The sequence below is a fragment of the Otolemur garnettii genome, unplaced genomic scaffold (genome assembly GCF_000181295.1).
Source record: "Otolemur garnettii isolate 467f Iridium unplaced genomic scaffold, OtoGar3 scaffold00015, whole genome shotgun sequence".
Lineage (NCBI taxonomy): Eukaryota > Metazoa > Chordata > Mammalia > Primates > Galagidae > Otolemur > Otolemur garnettii.
In genome coordinates, this window is record NW_003852410.1 from 795,182 (window position 1) to 815,113 (window position 19,932).

The window sequence follows — 19,932 nt, forward strand, 5'->3', positions numbered from 1 at the left end:
ACCACAGCTTGTTAATCTATTCCTGGATTGGTGGGCATTTAGGCTGTTTCCACATTTTGGCAATTGTAAATTGAGCTGTAATAAACAGTCTAGTGCAAGTGTCCTTACGATAAAAGGATTTTTTCCTTCTCAGTAGATGCCCAGTAGTGGGATTGCAGGATCAAATGGGAGGTCTAGCTTGAGTTCTTTGAGGGTTCTCCATACTTCCTTCCAAAAAGGTTGGATTAGTTTGCAGTCCCACCAGCAGTGTAAAAGTATTCCCTTCTCTCCACATCCACACCAGCATCAGCAGTTTTGAGATTTTGTGATGTGGGCCATTCTTGCTGGAGTTAGATGGTATCTCAGGGTGGTTTTGATTGCATTTCTTTAATAATTAGGGATGATGAGCATTTTTTCATGTTTGCTAGCCATTCGTCTGTCTTCCTTAGAGAAGGTTCTATTCATGTCTCTTGCCCATTGATGTATGGGATTGTTGGCTTTTTTCATGTGTATCTGAGTCTCTTTCAAAGGCTCTATGACTTTAAGTTGCTTAACCTCTTTGGGTGTCAGGGTCCTCACTCTCCAGTGAGTATTCATTTTGGCAGTGGCCTTCTCAATTTCTCCCTTTTGATGTTCTTAGGCAGTACTGTCCTGAGACATTGCCTCAGCCCACCAAGGAAGCCACTTAATTCTGTCTGGAACAGTGCCTAGCAGAGGCACTACAGGTTCCTCTGGCCCACCTGACCAACCTCTGATCCCCTCCCTTTGCAGTCATGAGGGTCCTGTGTGGCAAGTGGCCTGGGCTCATCCCATGTACGGCAATATCCTGGCATCCTGTTCTTACGACCGCAAAGTCATTATCTGGAAAGAGGAAAATGGCACCTGGGAGAAGACCCACGAGCACTCAGGACACGACTCCTCAGGTACACTGAGCGTGGCAAGAGAGGCAGGTGAGGGGGTCCCTTGGGTGAGGAAGGCCTCTGTCCTGCTGGAGCCCTCGCTCCCTAGCTCCTTCCCCCATGGTGCTTCTCGTCTGTTCCTTGGGCTTCAGTTGGCTTTCCTGCTAGTCCACAGCTAAGTGAGGCCCTGAGACCTGAACCCAGTCCAGAGCAAAATGAGAAAAGCAGAGACACACAGTGAGTCTTCTTAAGGTCTACTATTTTAGGTACTGGCCTGTATTCACAGATTGTTCTCCTTCATACTTTTTTTGTCAAGATAGACTTTAATTTATGAAATGATGATGTAAGTAGGTGATAGGATTTTTTAATGTCCTTAGCCAAATTACAGCTTCCCCTGGTAAGCCCTTTAGTTTTTTGGGAGGGAGGGTTAGAGATTTAATGAAAAATGAAACAGTACATGTGGGCAGTCAAAGTCTAAACTCTGAGGCCAAGCTCTCTCTGCTCACGGTGCCTCCCTTCTTCCTGCAGTAAACTCTGTGTGCTGGGCCCCCCATGACTACGGCCTCATCCTAGCCTGTGGGAGCTCGGACGGGGCTATCTCCCTGCTGACCTACACCGGGGAAGGCCAGTGGGAAGTGAAGAAGATCAACAACGCTCACACTGTAAGTACATCTCGGGCCTCATGTAGAGGGTAGCTGTGTTGGGGGCCAGGTGTCTGCTGCAGACTCCCTTGAGAGTGGCAGGGGAGTGTCCCTACGGTGCTGTGGGTTGGAGCAGGGGACTGTTAACCAGACATGCCTGAGGTAGAACACCTTTGAGCCTCTTTGCTCTGTAAGCCAGACTAGGCTGCAGCAGCCTCATTCAGCCCAAGACAGGGATTGGCACTGGCTGCTCATATGTCTCCAAGGCATGGAGGGCTGGGCTCCAGGAAGGTGCATCCGCAGCCAGCCCACCTCCCACCTTAGCTATGGCTTCCTCTGGTTGACATCCCCTGCAGAAAGTGTTGGGACCCTCTAGAACTGAGTGTTATTATAAAAAGCATCATAGGCATTTAGTTACCTGTGTTTTTGGTCTTTGGCCCTTAAGGCTGAGATAGTATCATACACAGAAAATTTCCTGAGCTGCTACTGTGTGTTATGTAATTCTCATTAACATTTGTGAATGAAAAAAGGAACCAACAAATGTGTTTTCAAGGTAAGTAGTCCTGATCCCACTTCACAATGAGACAAGCAAAGCTCAGAAATGGACATGACTTTGAGAAGGCAGCGTGTGTGGATCAGAGCCCTGGAATCTGTGTGTCTTCTTTTCACATAGCAGTCCTAGCTTTGGTGACCCCAAATACCTGTGATATCTACCTGACAGAAACTTAAAGTTAGTAGCTCCAAGTCTTAGCACTGTACCTTTGGCAATTCTCAAATTTGAACGATCTAGAAGAGCCCACAGCCTGTCCAGCCTGCAAGGCCCCAGGAGCCCGTGTCAGGGTCTTACTACTGGGAGCTCTGTGTTCCCCACCTGTTGACTGGCAGAAGTGAATAGGCCGAGAGAGGCCTATGGGGAGCCAGTAGGGGTAGCATTTTACAGTCTCTCCTGATCTCTGTGTAATAAAGCCCAAACCTCATCAACTACATTTACAACAAAACTGGGTCAAGGATTTCTGCAAACTCCAAAATACCAGTGGGTGGGAATAAACCACCAACAGCCACAAGATCTGTATGGTATTGGTATCTGAGCAGAAGGAAGGAAGAGGAAGTGACTTGGTGCCTTCTATCAGAACTAAGAGGGGGACCCCAAAACACCCAATATGTTCATTAGAAAGTAGCCAGTCATTTTGAGAACCTCAGCTGAAACTTGAAGTGTTATGGTTTGGTTTGGTTTTTAACATTTTTGAAAAGCTGAGATGTAAGTTACATGCCATAAAATTTACCCATTTAATATACCATTCCATAGATTTTAGTATATTCACAAAGTTGTGCAGCTGTCACCACTAATTTCTAGAACACTTTCACCATTTCAAAAAAGAAGCCCTGATAGCAGTAACTCTCTACCACCCCACTCCTAGCCTAGGCAACCACTAATCTACTTTCTGTCCCTGGGTTTTCCTAGTTTACACATTTCATATGCATAAGTCCTCAATGTTGTTGATAGGTTCTTAGTAACTGCAACTTTAAGCAAAACTAATGTTCCCCTAGGTTAATTGATAGAAACAAGAGGTAAGTTCCTATGGCGTATTTCTGGTCATAAAAACATCATCAAATTTCTAAATGAAGACCCAAAACCCTTCTGCTATTAAATGTTGAAATCAGTGTGAGCAATACAAACTGGGTACTGTGGTGCACACCTGTAGTCCCAGTTCCTTCGGAGGCTGAGGCAGGAGGATTGCTTGAGCCTAGAACAAGGTTGCAGTGAGGTGTGTAAAAAGCCACTGTGCTCCAACCTAGGCAACATAGCAAGACTCCATCTTTCTCACTCTCTCTCTCTTTTTTTTCTTTTTAAGTGAGCTACATTTAAGAAAGATGAAGAAGGCTCAGCACCTATAGCTCATTGGTTAGGGCACCAGCCACATACACCAGGACTGGCAGGTTCAAACCTGGACCAGGCCTGCTAAACAACAGTGACAACTACAACAAAAAAATAGCCAGGCATTGTGGCTGGTGCCTGTAGTCCCAGCTACTTGGGAGGCTGAGCCAAGAGAATTGCTAAAGCCTAAGAGTTTGAGATTGCTGTGAGCTGTGATGCTACAGCACTCTACTGAGAGTGACATAGTGAGACTCTGTGTCAAATAAATAAATAAAGCTCTTCTGAAAAGAAAAAAAAGAAAGATGAAGAAAAACAAGCTAATTCTTGGGGTGAATCAGTGAGTGGCAGCAGTCGAGGTGGCAGACCTGTTGTACCCAGAATCATACAACATACGGTCTTTTATGGTGGGCTGCTTCTGCTCAGCATGATGTTTCAAAGTTCACGTCCGCACATCCGTCCTTTTTGTTTCAATAATATCTCATTGTGAATATACACCTCTTGTTTATCCATTCATCAGTTGATTGACATTTTCAGCTATTAGGAATAATGCTGCTGTGAACAGTCATGGGTAAGTTTTTGCATAAACATGTTTTTAATTCTCTAGGGTATGTACCTAAATGTGAAATTACTGAGTCACACAGTAATTCTACCTATAACTTTCTGAGAAACTGCTAAACAGTTTTGCAAAGTAATTACACTGTTTTACATTTCCATTAGCAGAATATGAGGGTTCTAATTACTTCACATTCTCTCCAACATTTATTGTTGTCTTCTGATTACAGCTGTCTTAGTGAGTGTGAAGTAGTATCTCATTGTGGTTTTGATTTGCACTTTGCTAATCAAAGATGATGGTGAGCATTTTTTCTATGCTTATTAGCCAGGCGTATATGATCTTTGACGAAATGGCTAGGAAGGATTTTGCACTCTGTAATCCCAGGTGGATGCCAGGGCCCTACAGTAAAAAAGACTGAAGGGCTGGGAGAAATCTCACCCATATGATTCTCCAGGGCTTGCTTCTGGGATGGCACTTTAGGAGGAGAAACTGCTGTAAGTAAAATCAAAATTGAACTGGATAAGGACACAGGAAAGGAAAGATATGGCCCAACATGGGGAAAGAGAGCAGAGCTAGGAACTCCTAGAAGCTAGCTCCCACATTTTTTAATGCTACACAATAACAAAAGTGAGAATTCTCAACTTTCCTGAACCTTACTTTATCGGGAAAAATAATCTGAACTTAAAACAATAGGAAAGTATTTGAAGTAAAATTGCATACAAAGTTACCATATAAGAAAACAGACTACACAAGATAACATCCTTATAAGATGATGGGGCTTGGCGCCAGCCACATACACCTAAGGTGGCGGGTTCGAATCCCCAGCCTGGGCCTCCCAAACAACAATGATGGCTGCAACCAAAAAATGGCCAGGCGTTGTGGTGGGCCCCTGTAGTCCCAGCTACTTGGGAGGCTGAGGCAGGAGACTCGCTTGAACCCAGGAGTTGGAGGTTGCTGTGAGCGTGATGCCACGGCACTCTACCCAGGGGGATAGCTTGAGGCTCCGTCTCAAAAATAAATAAATAAATAAAAATAAGATGATGGAAGCATGCTAGAAAGACATGCCCACAGGCCACACGAAACTGCAACCTGCTATTTTAAATCAAGCTAAGGAACACTTGAAAAATATAAAACATGAGAGAATAGCATACATCAAAATTAGAAAAGCTCAGAAATAAGATGACAACTCAGTAAGAATTACAAACAAAAAAATTATTTCAGAAGTAAAGACGAAATGAGAAGGAACATAAGAGCAAATAAATGCAAGAGATAATGCCTGAGGAGAAATTGGGTGTGAGAAGGAAAAATTTTAAGAGCAAAAGATGAAGACATAAAAAAGTTTAGGAAAAAGTAGACAGGCCAAAAAAAAAAAAAAAATCAAACATAGCAATAATAGGTTCCCTGAAGAAGAAAACAGAACAAACACAAAAAAGTAAATCAAGAAAACTTTTTTTTTTTTGGAGCCTCAAGCTGTCCCCCTGGGTAGAGTGCTGTGGTATCACAGCTCACAGCAACCTCCAACTCCTGGGCTCAAGTGAGTCTCCTGCCTCAGCCTCCCAAGTAGCTGGGACCACAGGCGCCCACCACAACGCCCGGCTATTTTTTGTTTGCAGCTGTCGTTTGGCAGACCCAGGCTGGATTCAAACCCGCCCCCTTAGGTGTATGTGGCTGGTGCCTCAGCCACTTGAGCCACAGGCACCAAGCCAAGAAAACTTAAAATTAAAAACCTCAGAGTGGTGCCTGTGGCTCAGTGGGTAGGGCGCCGGCACCATATACTGAGAGTAGCAGATTCGATCTTGGCCCTGGCCAGCTAAAGGAGCAATGACAACTGCAACAACAACAACAAAAAGCTGGGTATTGTGGCCGGTGCCTTTAGCTGCCACTTGGGAGCCTGAGGCAAGAGAATCGCTTAAGCCCAAGAGTTGGAGGTTGCTGTGAACTGTGATGCCACAGCACTCTACCCAGGTGACAAAATGAAACTTATGTCCAAAAAAAAATTTAAAAACCTGAGATTTAAAATTTGAGAGGTCATTTCCTACACTTAAGAATATCAATTCATAATCACCAATAAAAAGGCATAATTCTAATAAAAGTACTAGACTTTAAAGATAAAACCTTGGGCGGTGCCTGTGACTCAAAGGAATAGGGGATTGGCTCCATATACCAGAGGTGGCTGGTTCAAACCCAGCCCCAGGTCAAAAACTGCAAAAAAAAAAAAAAAAAAAGCAGAGAAAGAGAAAGAAAACCTTTGCAGATCTAGAAAAAAAGAGCTATGTGACTTAAAGGGGAAATAAGATTAGATTATCATCAAACTTTTCAACAGTAATGAATTATGCAAAAGAAGAAAGAAGCCAGGCCCGGTGGCTCACACCTATAATCCTAGCACTCTGGGAGGCTGAGGTGAGTGGATTGCTTGAGCTCATGAGTTCGAGACCAGCCTGAGCAAAAGTGAAATGCTATCTCTACTAAAAATAGAAAAACCAAGGCAAGAGGATTGCTTGAGCCCTCTTGGAAGTTGGAAGTTGCTGTGACCTGTGACGCCATAGCATTCTACCCAGGGTTGGGCCCCAAGATACCCATCTTTGGTGTATTTGAAAAGGTTCTGTTCTCTTAAATTCCTGAGAGTTCCTTCTTTAAATGTACCCTTCAGAAAAATGCACAGTTAGAAATCCTTGAGGAAGAATTTTGAGTGGCGGCTAAACCTTCTTGTTTATCACACCCACTGTCCTACAGAATCCGATCCTGAGAATCAGAGAGGAATGAACAGCAGCCTTGTGTCTGCAGAAGCCCAGTGTTCTAATGCAGGGCAATCACCATGTTTCCCCATCTTTCCAGATTGGCTGCAATGCTGTCAGTTGGGCCCCTGCTGTTGTACCTGGAAGCCTCTTAGACCAGCCATCAGGACAGAAACCCAATTACATCAAGAAGTTTGCCTCAGGTGGCTGTGACAACCTCATCAAGCTGTGGAAGTAAGTGGGGTGGTGTGGACTTACCTTCAGGGGGACACTTCTTTCCTCCACCCTACCTACCATGACTCAGCCACAGTTCCACATAATTTTATTATTCACCTAGTTCCCAACTGTTGGGGCCACTTTTTTGTCTATGGAGAAACGGAATTTCCTGGAGAGTTTCTTTACAGATGGGGTGAACTGAATGAAATTCTACAGGCTCAGTAAATGAAATAAGAAAGGTGGAATCACTTCTCCACCCCTGGCAGAGTCTTTGGGTGGAGGAGGAATGAGGGCATGGGAAAGACACCTGAGCTGCCGCCTGCTGGATTCTCCCTCTGATCTCCCCTGCTAGAGAGGATGAGGACGGCCAGTGGAAGGAGGAACAGAAGCTGGAAGCACACAGTGACTGGGTCCGAGATGTGGCCTGGGCCCCCTCCATTGGCCTGCCCACCAGCACCATCGCCAGCTGCTCCCAGGTGAACTCAGATCCCTGAGCACATCGCATGCTGGGTAATCTGGGAGTAAGGATCATTAGTCCTCATAGTCTCCTTAGTGGAAAATTCTCTTGGAAGATAGAGGGAGAGCAACAGGCACCTCTGGACCTGTGCAGAGATAGGAAGGAGCATGTGGATTCAGGTCATTCAGCTACCTCTTGGTCAAAAGCCACAGGTGACCTGCCTCCACTGAGACAAAATGATTACAGTAGAACCAATGCCAACAGGTAGGGCCAAAATCAGGACCAGTTTGCCTTCATGACCTTCATTAGCACATGCCTTCATGTGCTAATGGACGTGCCTGGGTGCTATTCTGAGAGTGTTTCCCAAGCAAGGAGCGGGTGGGGTGGGAAATTCTAAGACCTTGGACTCATCATCTACGTAACAGACAAATCATAAAGTAAGACCATGGACAGCCTTTAATTACATATTTTTGCCACCTTAACATAGAGTCAAGTCAGGCTCTAGCTATCCTTCCTCTTCTACTTGCCCAGTACCTGGGACTAGAGGCATGAGCCACCATGTCTAGCTAATTATTATTTTTTTGTCTTTTATAGAGATGGATCTTGAACTCCTGGCCTGAAGCAGACATCCCACTATAGCTTCCCAAAGTGCTGGGATTACAGGCATGAGCCACTGTGCCTGGCCTACATCATTCGTACCCGTTTTATTTGGCTCTACATTTCAGAGATTTTTGTGATTTTTTTTTTTAATCCCTTCTCATTCTCTAAGCCAGCAGTTCTCAACCTGTGACCCACAGGAACTGTATTAAAGGTCCACAGCATTAGGAAGGTTGAGAACCAGTGGTTCTCAAACTCCCTTTAATATAGTTTCTGTGGGTCATGACCCACAGGTTGAAAACCACTGCTCTAAGCTTTGTTTTTAGAATTTTTTTTTCAGCTTGGTTTTTAGTCAGCTGTAACCATTAGATTGAGAAAGTGTAGGCAGCCAGAGACAAGTGATTCAGCAGGCAAGAGGAACACCCCAGAGAAAACTGAGTTAGCAATGCAAAAAGGTGAAAAATGAACCTGAGAGATGGCTTATGTCAATGTAAAGTGGGTTCCTCAGGGAAAGGGGACAAAAGCAAAGATGCTGGGCTAGAAATAGGTCTTCAAAGTTGTGGACACCCACGTGGCTACCCTTTGATTTGAATACCCATTCTATTCCTGAAGAAAGGTCCAGTATGGCCCCAGATAAGGAGAACATCGTAAATGCAAGATTCTTGCCCCCATCTCCTGACTCTAGCCTATCTCTTCCTAGGATGGTCGTGTGTTTATCTGGACCTGTGATGATGCGTCGGGCAACACGTGGTCCCCCAAATTGCTGCACAAGTTCAATGATGTCGTGTGGCATGTGAGCTGGTCCATCACAGCCAACATTCTGGCCGTCTCTGGCGGGGACAATAAGGTACACCCCATTTGCAGTGGAATAGAGGACAGGGCTTTGTTGGTCTCCACCTTGCCCACTAGAGAGTGCAGGCTTGGATGGAACCCTACCTGCGTTTTGAGCATATCCCTTACTCACATCATCACATTCCACTACTCTCTAAGGTTGTATGTTCGTCTTTCCCAGGTGAAGAAAGAAGTTGACAGAGGCAGTTTGACTTGCATGGGGTCACAAAGCTTTTAGATGATAGAACTGCAGTTGGGTCTGTCATCCTAACCATTTGGTCACATCATCTGTATGGGATGTTCAGTTAGCTTTACTACAAAAGTATGTAAGAAAAATGGCTCAGCGCCCGTAGCTCCTTGGTTAGGTCGCCAGCCACATACACCAAGGCTGGCAGGTTCAAACCCGGCCCAGGCCTGCTAAATAGCAATGACAACTGCAAAAATTGTGGCAGGTGCCTGTAGTCCCAGCCACTTGGAAGGCTGAGGCATGAGAATTGCTTAAGCCCAAGAGAGTTTGTGGTTGCTGTGAGCTGTGACACATAGCACTCTACCAAGGGCAACATAATGAGACTCTGTCTCAAAAGAAAAAAAAAGCATTTAAGAAAAAGAAATCATAAATGAAAGTGAGAAGGTTGGAGGGGTTGTGCAAAACACATAACAGGTTTTTTTTTTGGAGACAGAATCTCACTTTGTATCCCTCAGTAGAGCACCATGGCGTCATAGCTCACAGCAACTTGAAACTTTTGGGCTCAGGAGATTGTCTTGCCTCAGCCTCCCAAGTAGCTGGGACTACAGGCGCCCACCATAACACCCCGCTATTTTTAGAGACAAGGTCTCACTCTGGCTCAGGCTAGTCTCAAACCTGTGAGCTCAGGCAATCAACCCACCTCAGCCTCCCAGAGTCCCAGAGCGCTAGGATTACAGGTGTGAGCCACCATACCCGGTCTAACAGGCATATTTTTAAAAATCAATAGAATTTGTGGTATTTACTACATGCCCACTGTGTACCTACCTCTTACTGCTATTCTGTGAGCCACACAAAGGAAGGGTGAGACGTGGAGCCAAAATGACCACCAGAAAACTTATTAAAGTAAAGCCCAACACAGGGCAGGGTCGGAACAGAGCAGTGAGGGTTGGCAGGACCCTAACCCCGTCACACCCAGAAGCGGAGCAGATGTACTGGGAAAAGCAGTATGATTGTGGCATGTGGAACCCACCCTGTACAGTTAGGGACTCAGGAGATGCCTTCCAGGGGAATTCAGCTGGGCTGTGCTTATTCCTCCTTCCTCTTTGCAGGCGGCTTTTTTAAATTGTGGTAAAATATACATAACAAAATTTATTATGATGACCATTTTAACTAAACAATTCAGTAGCACTAAGCACATTCACATTGTTGTGTGATCTCCAGAACTCGTCAACTTCCAAAACTAACAATACCTATTTTTTGACTGTATTGCCCTCCGTAGAGTGCTGTGAAGTCACAGTTCACAGCAACCTTAAACTCTTAGGCTTCGGTGATTCTCTTGCCTTAGCCTCCCAAGTAGCTGGGACTGCAGGCGTCTGCCACAATGCCCAGCTATTTTTTTGCTATAGTTGTCATTGTTGATTTCAGCTGGCCCTGGCTGGGTTCAAACCCGCCAGCCTCAGTATATGTGGCTGACATCCTACCCACTGAGCTACGGGCACCGCCAACAGTACCTATTAAATAACATTTCCCCTTCCCATGGCCCATGACAACCACCATTCTACTTTTGTGCCTGAGGATTTGTCTGCTCTGGGTGCCTCACATAAGTAGAATCGTGCAGTGCTTGTTCTCTGTGACTGGCTTATTTAACGTAGCATAATGTCCTTCAGTTTCATCCATATGGTACCATGGTCAGAGCCTCCTTCTTAAAGCTAAATAATATAGCACTGTATGTACAGATCACATTTTATCCATCATCCATCTGCAGACACTGGGTTGCTTCCACTTGCTAGCTTTTGTCTGGCCTAGCTTCCCATTCATCTAAAATGGTACCAGAACTATCTAGGAGGCCCCATCTGAAAGCCATAGAATTTGGGGGCTAGAATGGCCCTCAAAGAACAACTAATCCAACCTTCTCTATTTTTAGTGAGTGCCAGAGTCAGTACTAAAACCCAGGTTTGATGGCACCCAGGACACACCAGGGGATCCACACTGCCTCAAATAGGCCTTCATTGAAATTTTTACTAGGCAGTAAGGAAGTGCCTGTTCATACATGCCATGTTTGGGGGTCTATTATCACTAAGCTTGAGGCTTCTTCGTCTTTCCCTCTTAGGAGTTCAACTCTCTTGCTGTCTCCATCGCACCTTGTAGCTAAAGGACTTGGTGTTTTTCCATCCGAGGGCATTCTGCATGGTCCATGTTTAGTGAATAAAGTCTGTCCCTAAAGCAGAAGTTCTTTTTTTTTCTTTAGACAGAGCCTCAATCTGTCCCCTGGGTAGAGTGCTATGGCATCACAGCTCACAGCAACTCCCAACTCCTGGGCTCAAGCGAGTCTCCTGCCTCAGCCTCCCAAGTAGGTGGGACCACAGGCGCCCGCCACAACACCTGGCTATTTTTTTTTGCAGCCATCATTGTTGTTTGGCGGGTCCAGGCTGTGTTCAAACCTGCCACCTTAGGTGTACATGGCTGGTGCCTTAGCCACTTGAGCCACAGGCACCGAGCCAAAGCAGGAGTTCTTTTCTTTTTTTTGGTAGAGAAAGAGTCTCACTTTATCACCCTTGGTAGAGTACCATTGAATCACAGCTCACAGCAACCTCCAACTCCTGGGCCTAGGCAATTCTCTTGCCTCAGCCTCTTGAGTAGCTGGGACTACAGACACCCGCCACAACGCCCGGCTATTTTTTGTTGCAGTTTGACCGGGGCTGGGCCCAAACCTGCCACCCTTGGTATATGGGGCCGGCGCCCTACCCACTAAGCCATAGGTGCTGCCCCCCAAAAAAAGTCATTTTCATTTTTTTTAGTCAAATTAATACATGTACATAGCTTTAGGTAGTCGGGGTTTTTTTTGAGGGGTTGGTTTGTTGGTTTGAGATAATGTCTCATTTTCTTGCCCCTGGTAGAGTGCCGTGGAGTCATAGCTCATAGCAACCTCAGACTCCTGGGCTCAAGAAATCCTCTTTCCTCAGACTCCCGAACAGCGGGGAGTTTAGGCACCCTCTACAGCACTCAGCTATTTTTTTAGAGACCAGGTCTCACTCTTGCATAGGCTGATCTTAAACTCTTGGGCTCAGCCAATCCACCCCCTCCGTCTCTCAGAGTGCTATGATTACAGGCCCTGGCATGTGGCCTGTTTATTGGGGGTTTTTTTAATGCAGTCTCTTAGTTTTCACTCTCCAGGGGGCAAGCCTTTCAGCTCTCAGCTGTTTCTTCTACAGTTACCTTCACGGTAGAACAATGTACTTACCCCAGTGCTGTGTTCCTCTCCCACAGCAGTTCTCAAACCTTAGCCTTGTTAAACTTATTAAAACACAGACTGCTGGCTCAGCACCTTTAGCTCAGCGGCTAGGGTGCCAGCCACATACACTGGAGCTGGCAGGTTCAAATCCAGCCCAGGCCAACTACAACCAAAAAATAGCCAGGCATTATGGTGGGCGCTTGTAGTTCCAGCTATTTGTGAGGCAAGAGAATCACTTAAACCCAAGAGTTTGAGGTTGCTGTGAGCTGTGATGCCACAGCACTGTACCGAGGGCAACATAGTGAAACTCTGTCAAAAAAAAAAAAAAAGAAAAAAACAGATTGACAGCCCCACCCCCAGGGCTTCTAAATCAGTTGGCCCACGGCCCAAGAATTTGCAGTTGTCACAAGCTCCCAGGTGAGGATTCGATGCTGGTCAGGGACCACACTTCCTCTCTCTATCTCTGTCAGTTTAGTTAAAACACCATCCCGTGTTTATACCATCATGATCCACAGCTACTATTACTCCTCCTCCTTTTTTCTTTATATGACTTTTTATTCCTTTCTCTTGATGAGATTTAAGTGAAGGAACCCAGATAAGTGCTCTGTTTACCCACAAGCCTCTGAATATATTATTCCTCCCCCCCCCCACCCAAGTCTCACTCTGTCACCCAGGCTACAGTACAGTGGCATCATCCTAGCTCACTGCAACCTCAAACTCCTGGGCTCAAGCGATCCTCCCACCTTAGCCTCCCAGAGTGCTAGGATTATAGGCGTGAGCTACCATGCCCACCCTGAGCAGTCGTTCTTGACAGGAATGTGGCTCTCATTTAGGGAACCCAATGAGAAGAGGACAGTGGAAGGAAGGAGAAGCAGACTTGTGACATTGTGTGACACTGTGTGTGCACTGACTTGCAGGTGACCTTGTGGAAAGAGTCTGTTGACGGGCAGTGGGTGTGCATCAGTGACGTCAACAAAGGCCAGGGCTCCGTGTCAGCTTCAGTCACAGAGGGCCAGCAGAACGAGCAGTGACCAGACCGGTGGGGCCAGGCTCTCCCACCTGCCAGCTCCAGGACTGCCCCTTCCTGGGCCAACTGACCAAACAACTGGGAAAAGCTCCCAACTCTAACAAGATTATTTTCCCAGGAATGCCACAGTTTGATCATCTGCCTTAACATGATTTGATATGGTTCATAAATTTACTGTCCAGCTGAAAGTACTCCTGAAGAAGAAACTACAAATGATTCTCAAATCTATTATTTTAAAATATTTTTGGTCATTTTTATGTACCTTTGGGTTCAGGCATTTTGTGGGGAGGGATGTTTCCAAAGTAATTAAAGTCATGTTGCTTTTAATTCTTTCTGCATTATCCTATCCCGACCATACAGAGTTCGATGCTTGTTGGTCACTGTACTAGAACAACATTCACAAAGGTCCAGTGTTGAGTTAGCCTGGCTGAACCCTACCCACAAAGCTGGCCTGTGGCTATGTAAGCATCTGTATAATTGCGTTACCCCTGAGGCATCATTAAAAATTGCTCTGGATTTGGCCTTCAGTGCCAAGGACTGTACCCTTGGATCTGGAACTTAGCCTGTGTGGGTACACATCCTTTTCTAATAAAGTGTGCCCTACAGAATGGTTACAGGGCTCAAATGAGCTAACTCATGGTCACCCACCAGGACCATACATTTAAATACAAGGTGATGTTAACCAAACACTGAAAGCTGAGAGGCTACCCCAGAAAGGACGCCTGATTTAGTTTATTGACCCTGTCAGAGAAAAGAGGGCCCTATGGTGGAAGAGCACCAGTTCTGGCCTTACCTAACCCTGAACCAGGATTCATCTCTCAGCAGAAGCCCTGAAACCCTAACCTGAACCAAAAGTCACAATAGCTGCTACTTACTGAGTGCTGTGAGCTGGGCAGTACATGTGGATATTTCAAACATTAACTCATTTAAGCAGCACAAATCAAGGTATATTAGCTCCAATTCACCAATGAGGAAACTAGCCCAGAAGCCCTGCCCCAGATTTGGTAAAGCCAGTGTTTAAGTCCTGGTCCATCTCAACTCAGAGTCTGCGTTCACCATTATAGAACCAAGGAGGGGCTACTGGGGCTCCTTGGCTACAACTCTAGGGTGGTACTCCCACCAAGCCTTTGTACGAATGTACCAGAGTGTCAGGCCACTTCCCTCAGGAGCCATGTGCACAGGTCAGTGTGGACCCTTAATTGTATCTACTCCTTGGGCAGCACCTATGGCTCAGTGGGTAGTGTGCCGGCTCCATATACTGAGGGTGGTGGGTTCAAACCCCACCCCAGCCAAACTGCAACAATAACAACAACAAAATAGCCAGACATTGTGGTGGGGACCTGTAGTCCCAGCTACTCAGAAGGCCGAGGCAAGAGAATCACCTAAGCCCAGGAGTTGGAGGTTGCTGTGAGCTGTGACACCATAGCACTCTACCAAGGGTGACAAAGTGAAACTCTGTCTCAAAAAAAAAAAAAATTGTATCTACTTCTTGTCTTTTCACCAAAGAAATCAATCTTTGATCATACTACATAAAATGGAAAAAAGCTAAACTGCTTTGGTTGAAGAGGATAGAGAGGCCATGACCCAGCCTCCCAAAGCATTGCACAGAATCCTTCATAGAACAATATGGAAAGGGCTTGCTGGCTTGTTCCTATCATTCAGATGAGAAAAAGACCTGGGAAGGCACCTGTCTGCATTCTCCGTGTACACGGGCTACGCCATGTACACACGTCTGCTTTCTCTAATTACCTCTGTCCTCAAGGTGAGGCCTGGGCTTCCTGCAGTGCTTGCTACTGTCACCAAATGAAGACTGAGAATGGACTAGGCCCATATCACATGATGGGTTGTGGCAGGTCATTTTGTTTTTGGCTATGTCTCTCTAGCTTACACAATTGAGGATTGGTCAGTGGGAGGGGGGAGATGATATTTACCAGCATAACAGTTTATGCTTGCACTGGTAACAGATTAACCATTCCAGGAGTCTGAGGAATCCTGGTATTCGTTACCAAAATATAGTTATGTCAAGTAAAAATACCATGGCAGTTGCCAAGCCTACGTGAGATGAGAATAAGGTAAATTTTAAGTATAAAGAATTCTGGTTAATGCAAGATGGCAGGAATAGCCACAGTGCTTTTTATTTTTTATTTTAAAGAAAATGCTGGTTTTTCACTGTTTATTACTAAAAAAAAAAATGTGAAAAAGAAAACCTCATTCTCGTTCTTCAGCTCTCATCCTTTCCTCTTAACCCACATAACTCCTGACCCCTTTCCGCAAGCCCAGTTCAAAACTGAACCTGTTCACTGGTGTCTTCACAGAAAACAGCCAGGGCCAGGGATATAGGGGGAGGGTTTGAAAGAGGGTGACAATACTGTCCAAATTCCACCCAAAGATAGGCCAGGTGGAGATTCCCAGAATGCAAATGAAAGGGCTGGTGATCTCACAGTCTGACTCAAATGGACTGGACAGGAGTTAGGTAGGGTCTTTACAAGATATCCTACAGGCCTGTGTCAGACCCAGAATAACCAACCCCAAGAGCATGGGGAGGACCAGGGAGGCAGGATTGTGGACAGTTTCACAATTCTCCCATGTTGGGAGGTGGGGAAGTCTAGAGGGTACCAAGAGCCTCACTCATTTGGGCAGAAAAACTTAATTCTAGAGTTGGGAAATCACAAAAATGCCACAGACATTGAGAAAGCCTACGAGAGTATACAGAGTTTCACAAAGCACAGCAGTCACAGACCACAGTGTGGGGATCATGCTAATGACAGAGAAACTATGAGAGCCAAAAGCAGGAAGCCTTTTAGGGAATAACTCTGTACCAGTCACCCCCACCTTGACCCCAGGTCAGAAAACCTGATGAGTTTCACAAGCAGCTAACAACACTGAGGGTAAGAGGTACCACATAAAAAGGACTTAAATTAAGCAGATTCAAGAAGGAAATGGTAGGAAATCACTGCAAGCTCTCAGGAATCAAAGTCAATAGGGACTGGTGGACAGATGCACAAGAAACAGCACCAAAGAAGCTTCCTGTCAGCAGCCATTTGTTGAGGGGGAAAGAGATCCAGGAGGCAATTAAAGGGAGCAAAGATGGGGGTCCTGAAGGTAAGTCTTTGGTGGCTGGATCAGAAGAAAGAATTCACATTGTGCACCAGTGAGGAAATACAACTCTGGACCCCAAATGCTGGAGGTGGTGGATGAGGTTAATGTGTAACTGACTGAGGGTGTTGTGTGGAAGAGCCTCACAGTACCTCCGTAGGGCCGCAGGGGAATACATGGCTGCTAGGTCATGGACGGTTCCTCCACCCTGGAAGGAAGGCACACAGTCGCACCGAGGAGGTCCGTCGACACCTGCATGGTAGAAAGCACAGGGGCCTTCATATCGACAGTGGCCCTTTTTGGCAAAATGTTGATTGACAGGGCAGTAAGATTTGTCTTCCATAACCTGGGGGTCATCCTTGGGTGGGCAGGTATTCTTGATGAGACCAGCTTTTGAGCCTTCAGGGGTTTCTCTGCTCTTTGTGACAGCTTCCCCTGGAAAGATCCCCATGGCCTGGCCCTGGAAAAGGAGGTTCAACATTGACCCCCACCACCACCACAACCATATAGGTCAGACCTAGGGCTGAGGCCTCCTGAATTGGGCCTCTACCATGGGGAGGAGGTGGGAGACGGAGCGATGGTGGAACCATCGGGCCCCTTGATCCTGGAGGACCTCTGTGAAGAGCGTCACTGCTGCCAGTCAGGTAGTTCTTTCCCTTTCCCCAGGGGAGTTATTTAGAGAAAGCTTCCACTTCCATCTTCCCAGTGAAAGTCTGGTCACAACCTGTCATCCTGGTTATCACAATCTGCAATCTCTCCCTCCTCCCCTCCCCACAGTGCTTTTTAGGATAGCAAAGGAACCCACAGACATTTTCTGGCCCTGGAACGTGGAGTAGGACCAAAGCCTTCAGAGCCACAATACCTGTGGGAGATCCACAGAGCAACGTTTTTATGATCTACAAGTCAGGGAACCCCAAAATTGCCGTCAAATATTCGTTCTGAATACTCGGTAAGCCAGTGTGAGAACTGGCAAACTCGAAGAGTCACAGGCTTTCGTGTACAAGTGAGCTGAAAACACAAAAGAGAAACTTCTGCTTCTGTACCTGAGAGATCAGTAGGTATAAAGTTTCCCTTACACTGTGAGCATTAGAAACTCAAGTCCAGGCTCGGCGCCTATAGCTCAACCGGCTAAGGCGCCAGCCACGTACACCTAAGGTGGGGGGTTCAAATCCCCAGCCCGGACCCGCCAAACAACAATGACGCCTGCAACCAAAAAATAGCCGGGCGTTGTGGCGGGCGCCTGTGGTCCCAGCTACTTGGGAGGCGGAGGCAGGAGACTCGCTTGAGCCCAGGAGTTGGAGGTTGCTGTGAGCTGTAATGCCACAACACTCTACCCAGGGGGACAGCTTGAGGCTCTGTCTCAAAACAAAAAAAAAAGAAACATCAAGTCCAAGATATACAACATGGACAGGTAAGTGCTGGACAGCGGGTCAAGGCCAATACCAGATCAGTGGTTTGAGTGCAGCCACCTGCTCTGACCAGTCCAGCACAAACAAGGTAGTGAGGTCCTCTCTGTGAAGAAGTGGGACAAGAAAGTAGGGATGCTGGTGGGAGTGGTGACCACCACGAGAGTGCAGCACGCCTCGGCAGCCACACTGGTACTTGGACGCCACATGCCTGCCTCGGCACTCCAGGAGGGCTGCCAGAATATCACCACGCAGCTCATCTCCACCATGGACACGGACGGGATCCTGAGTGGGGCACAGGCAACCCAGACTCTGACTCCAGTGACATCTATCTGCCAGAATGACATTAGGCTGGACACAAAGAACCTGGTCCAAGAGTGAGTGGTGAAGTACCAAAGTGCCTGGTATGTGTAAAACTACTCTAAGCTTATTCAGGCATCCTTGGACCCATCTGTGACCCACCTCATGACCTCTTTGAGCCCAGAGACACTAAGTATGAGACCCCAGCCTGGGCCCTCCCTGATGAAGATGAAGGAGGCTGCTCTGGGTCTGCTGAACAGGAATACCTGTGACTTCTACCTCTTCATAGAGGGGGCCCACATTGACCCTGGTCATCAGGACAGCACAGCTATTGAGCACCGACTGAGGCCATCATGTTTGGCTCCATCATCAACAAGGCAGGCCAGCTCACTGGTGAGCAGGACACTGACCGCAATCACAGCTGAACACTCCCACGTTTTCTCTTTTGGTGGCTACACACTGCATGGGAGCTCTGTCTTCAAGTGGCCCCCCACAAGGCCCACATGTCCATTCTGTACAGCAGTGGTCCAGATTCTGTGCTCAACATAGGTATCCAGACTGATGTCAATGAGAGGGACAGTGGGAACCATGACTACCAGCAGCAGGTGGCTCAGTCTCTGTTATGAGTCCCACAGCAGTAAGAATGTGGTGTTGAGCACAGCCTACTGGTACTCAATTGGTGCACAGTGGGTGTGCAGAAGAACATTGTACATGTCAGTCATGGCCTTCACCACCTGCCTCAAGCTCTACTCTGCCTGTGACCTGGCACCTCCCTCCCCACTCCCTGCCTATCCCTAGCCCCACAGATGCTACATATCCCAGGCTGGGTGTGGCCTATTGTCTCATTCTCTGCTGCTGCTGGGGATGGCTACCACATCTTGAGTGCACCCCTGGGGCTCTTGCTGCCCCCACTGTTCCACTACACCCTCACCGGGAGGCCTCCATCCCTGGACCCAATGCCGTGATACCACCCCCCACACACAGATCTCCTACCTCCTGACCACCTATGAGACAAACCAGCCTCAGACCATACTGTGCTTCCCTTCCTTTTGGCCCCTCCAGGAAGCAGGACCCCAGGACACTTTGGAGACTAGACTGCTCCACCTGGGTGACTCCCAGCCTGACCTCAGCAGCTGGGATTTGGGAAAGGAAGGAAGGAAGGGGCTCATACCACCCAGTTTCCACTCTCCGGAGGACCAGGCAGGCACTATCCCAGAGGCAACCCCCTGCAGGACCACAACCCACCCAGATTCTATAGTGTACTTTTCTTGAGGTCAATCTTTGCAGCACTAAGGGGATCTAGATCTAAGAACTTGAACACATAAGGTTCCTCAGAGAGGCTCAGCTTTCCACAACTCTGCAACTGACCTTGCTGGCCAAGTTGGCTGCTATGGCCAGAATCCTCAGGGACCTTTGAGCTGGTCCTCCCTGACCCCTCATTAAGCCACATCCAAACCCCTGAGAGGGGCCTAGCAGTACAGAGGAAGAGACTTGCTCCAAGTCACTCAGCTACTTGGGTGCTCTTCCCTCAACCCCATACCCCATTCCAGGCTGGGAGATCCAAGGAGTAGCCCAGGAAGCTGTGGGTGCCAGGCAGACAGCCAGCCCCAGAGCAGCCCTTGGCCCCCTCCCCAGCCATCTGGGTGCTGGGCATAGCTTTCTGAACAAAAAAGCTGGCCTCCTAGGGTCTTCATTCTTCTGGGAGAGACAACGCAATAAACTGTCATTCAATGTAATGCCAGTAATATGTTCATGAAAGACAGGTCGGTGCCTGTGACTCAAACGGCTAAGGCGCCAGCCACATATACCTGAGCTGGCGGGTTCGAATCCAGCCTGGGCCCGCCAAACAACAATGATGGCTGCAACCAAAATATCGCCAGGTATTGTGGCGGGCGCCCGT

General features: G+C 47.1%; 1 protein-coding gene across 1 annotated transcript in view; it reads left to right on the plus strand.

The window, feature by feature from the left end:
* SEC13 (SEC13 homolog, nuclear pore and COPII coat complex component) overlaps positions 1 to 13,557 on the plus strand; it is a 23,853-nt gene extending 10,296 nt beyond the window's left edge. Inside the window, exons 4-9 of the mRNA XM_003785439.3 lie at positions 751 to 902; positions 1,407 to 1,540; positions 6,784 to 6,917; positions 7,252 to 7,375; positions 8,654 to 8,800; positions 13,121 to 13,557. Coding sequence (XP_003785487.1) covers positions 751 to 902; positions 1,407 to 1,540; positions 6,784 to 6,917; positions 7,252 to 7,375; positions 8,654 to 8,800; positions 13,121 to 13,234 — 805 coding nt within the window. The 3' untranslated portion in view covers positions 13,235 to 13,557. The remainder of the gene's footprint in view (positions 1 to 750; positions 903 to 1,406; positions 1,541 to 6,783; positions 6,918 to 7,251; positions 7,376 to 8,653; positions 8,801 to 13,120) is intronic.
* The last annotated feature ends 6,375 nt before the right edge of the window (positions 13,558 to 19,932 follow it).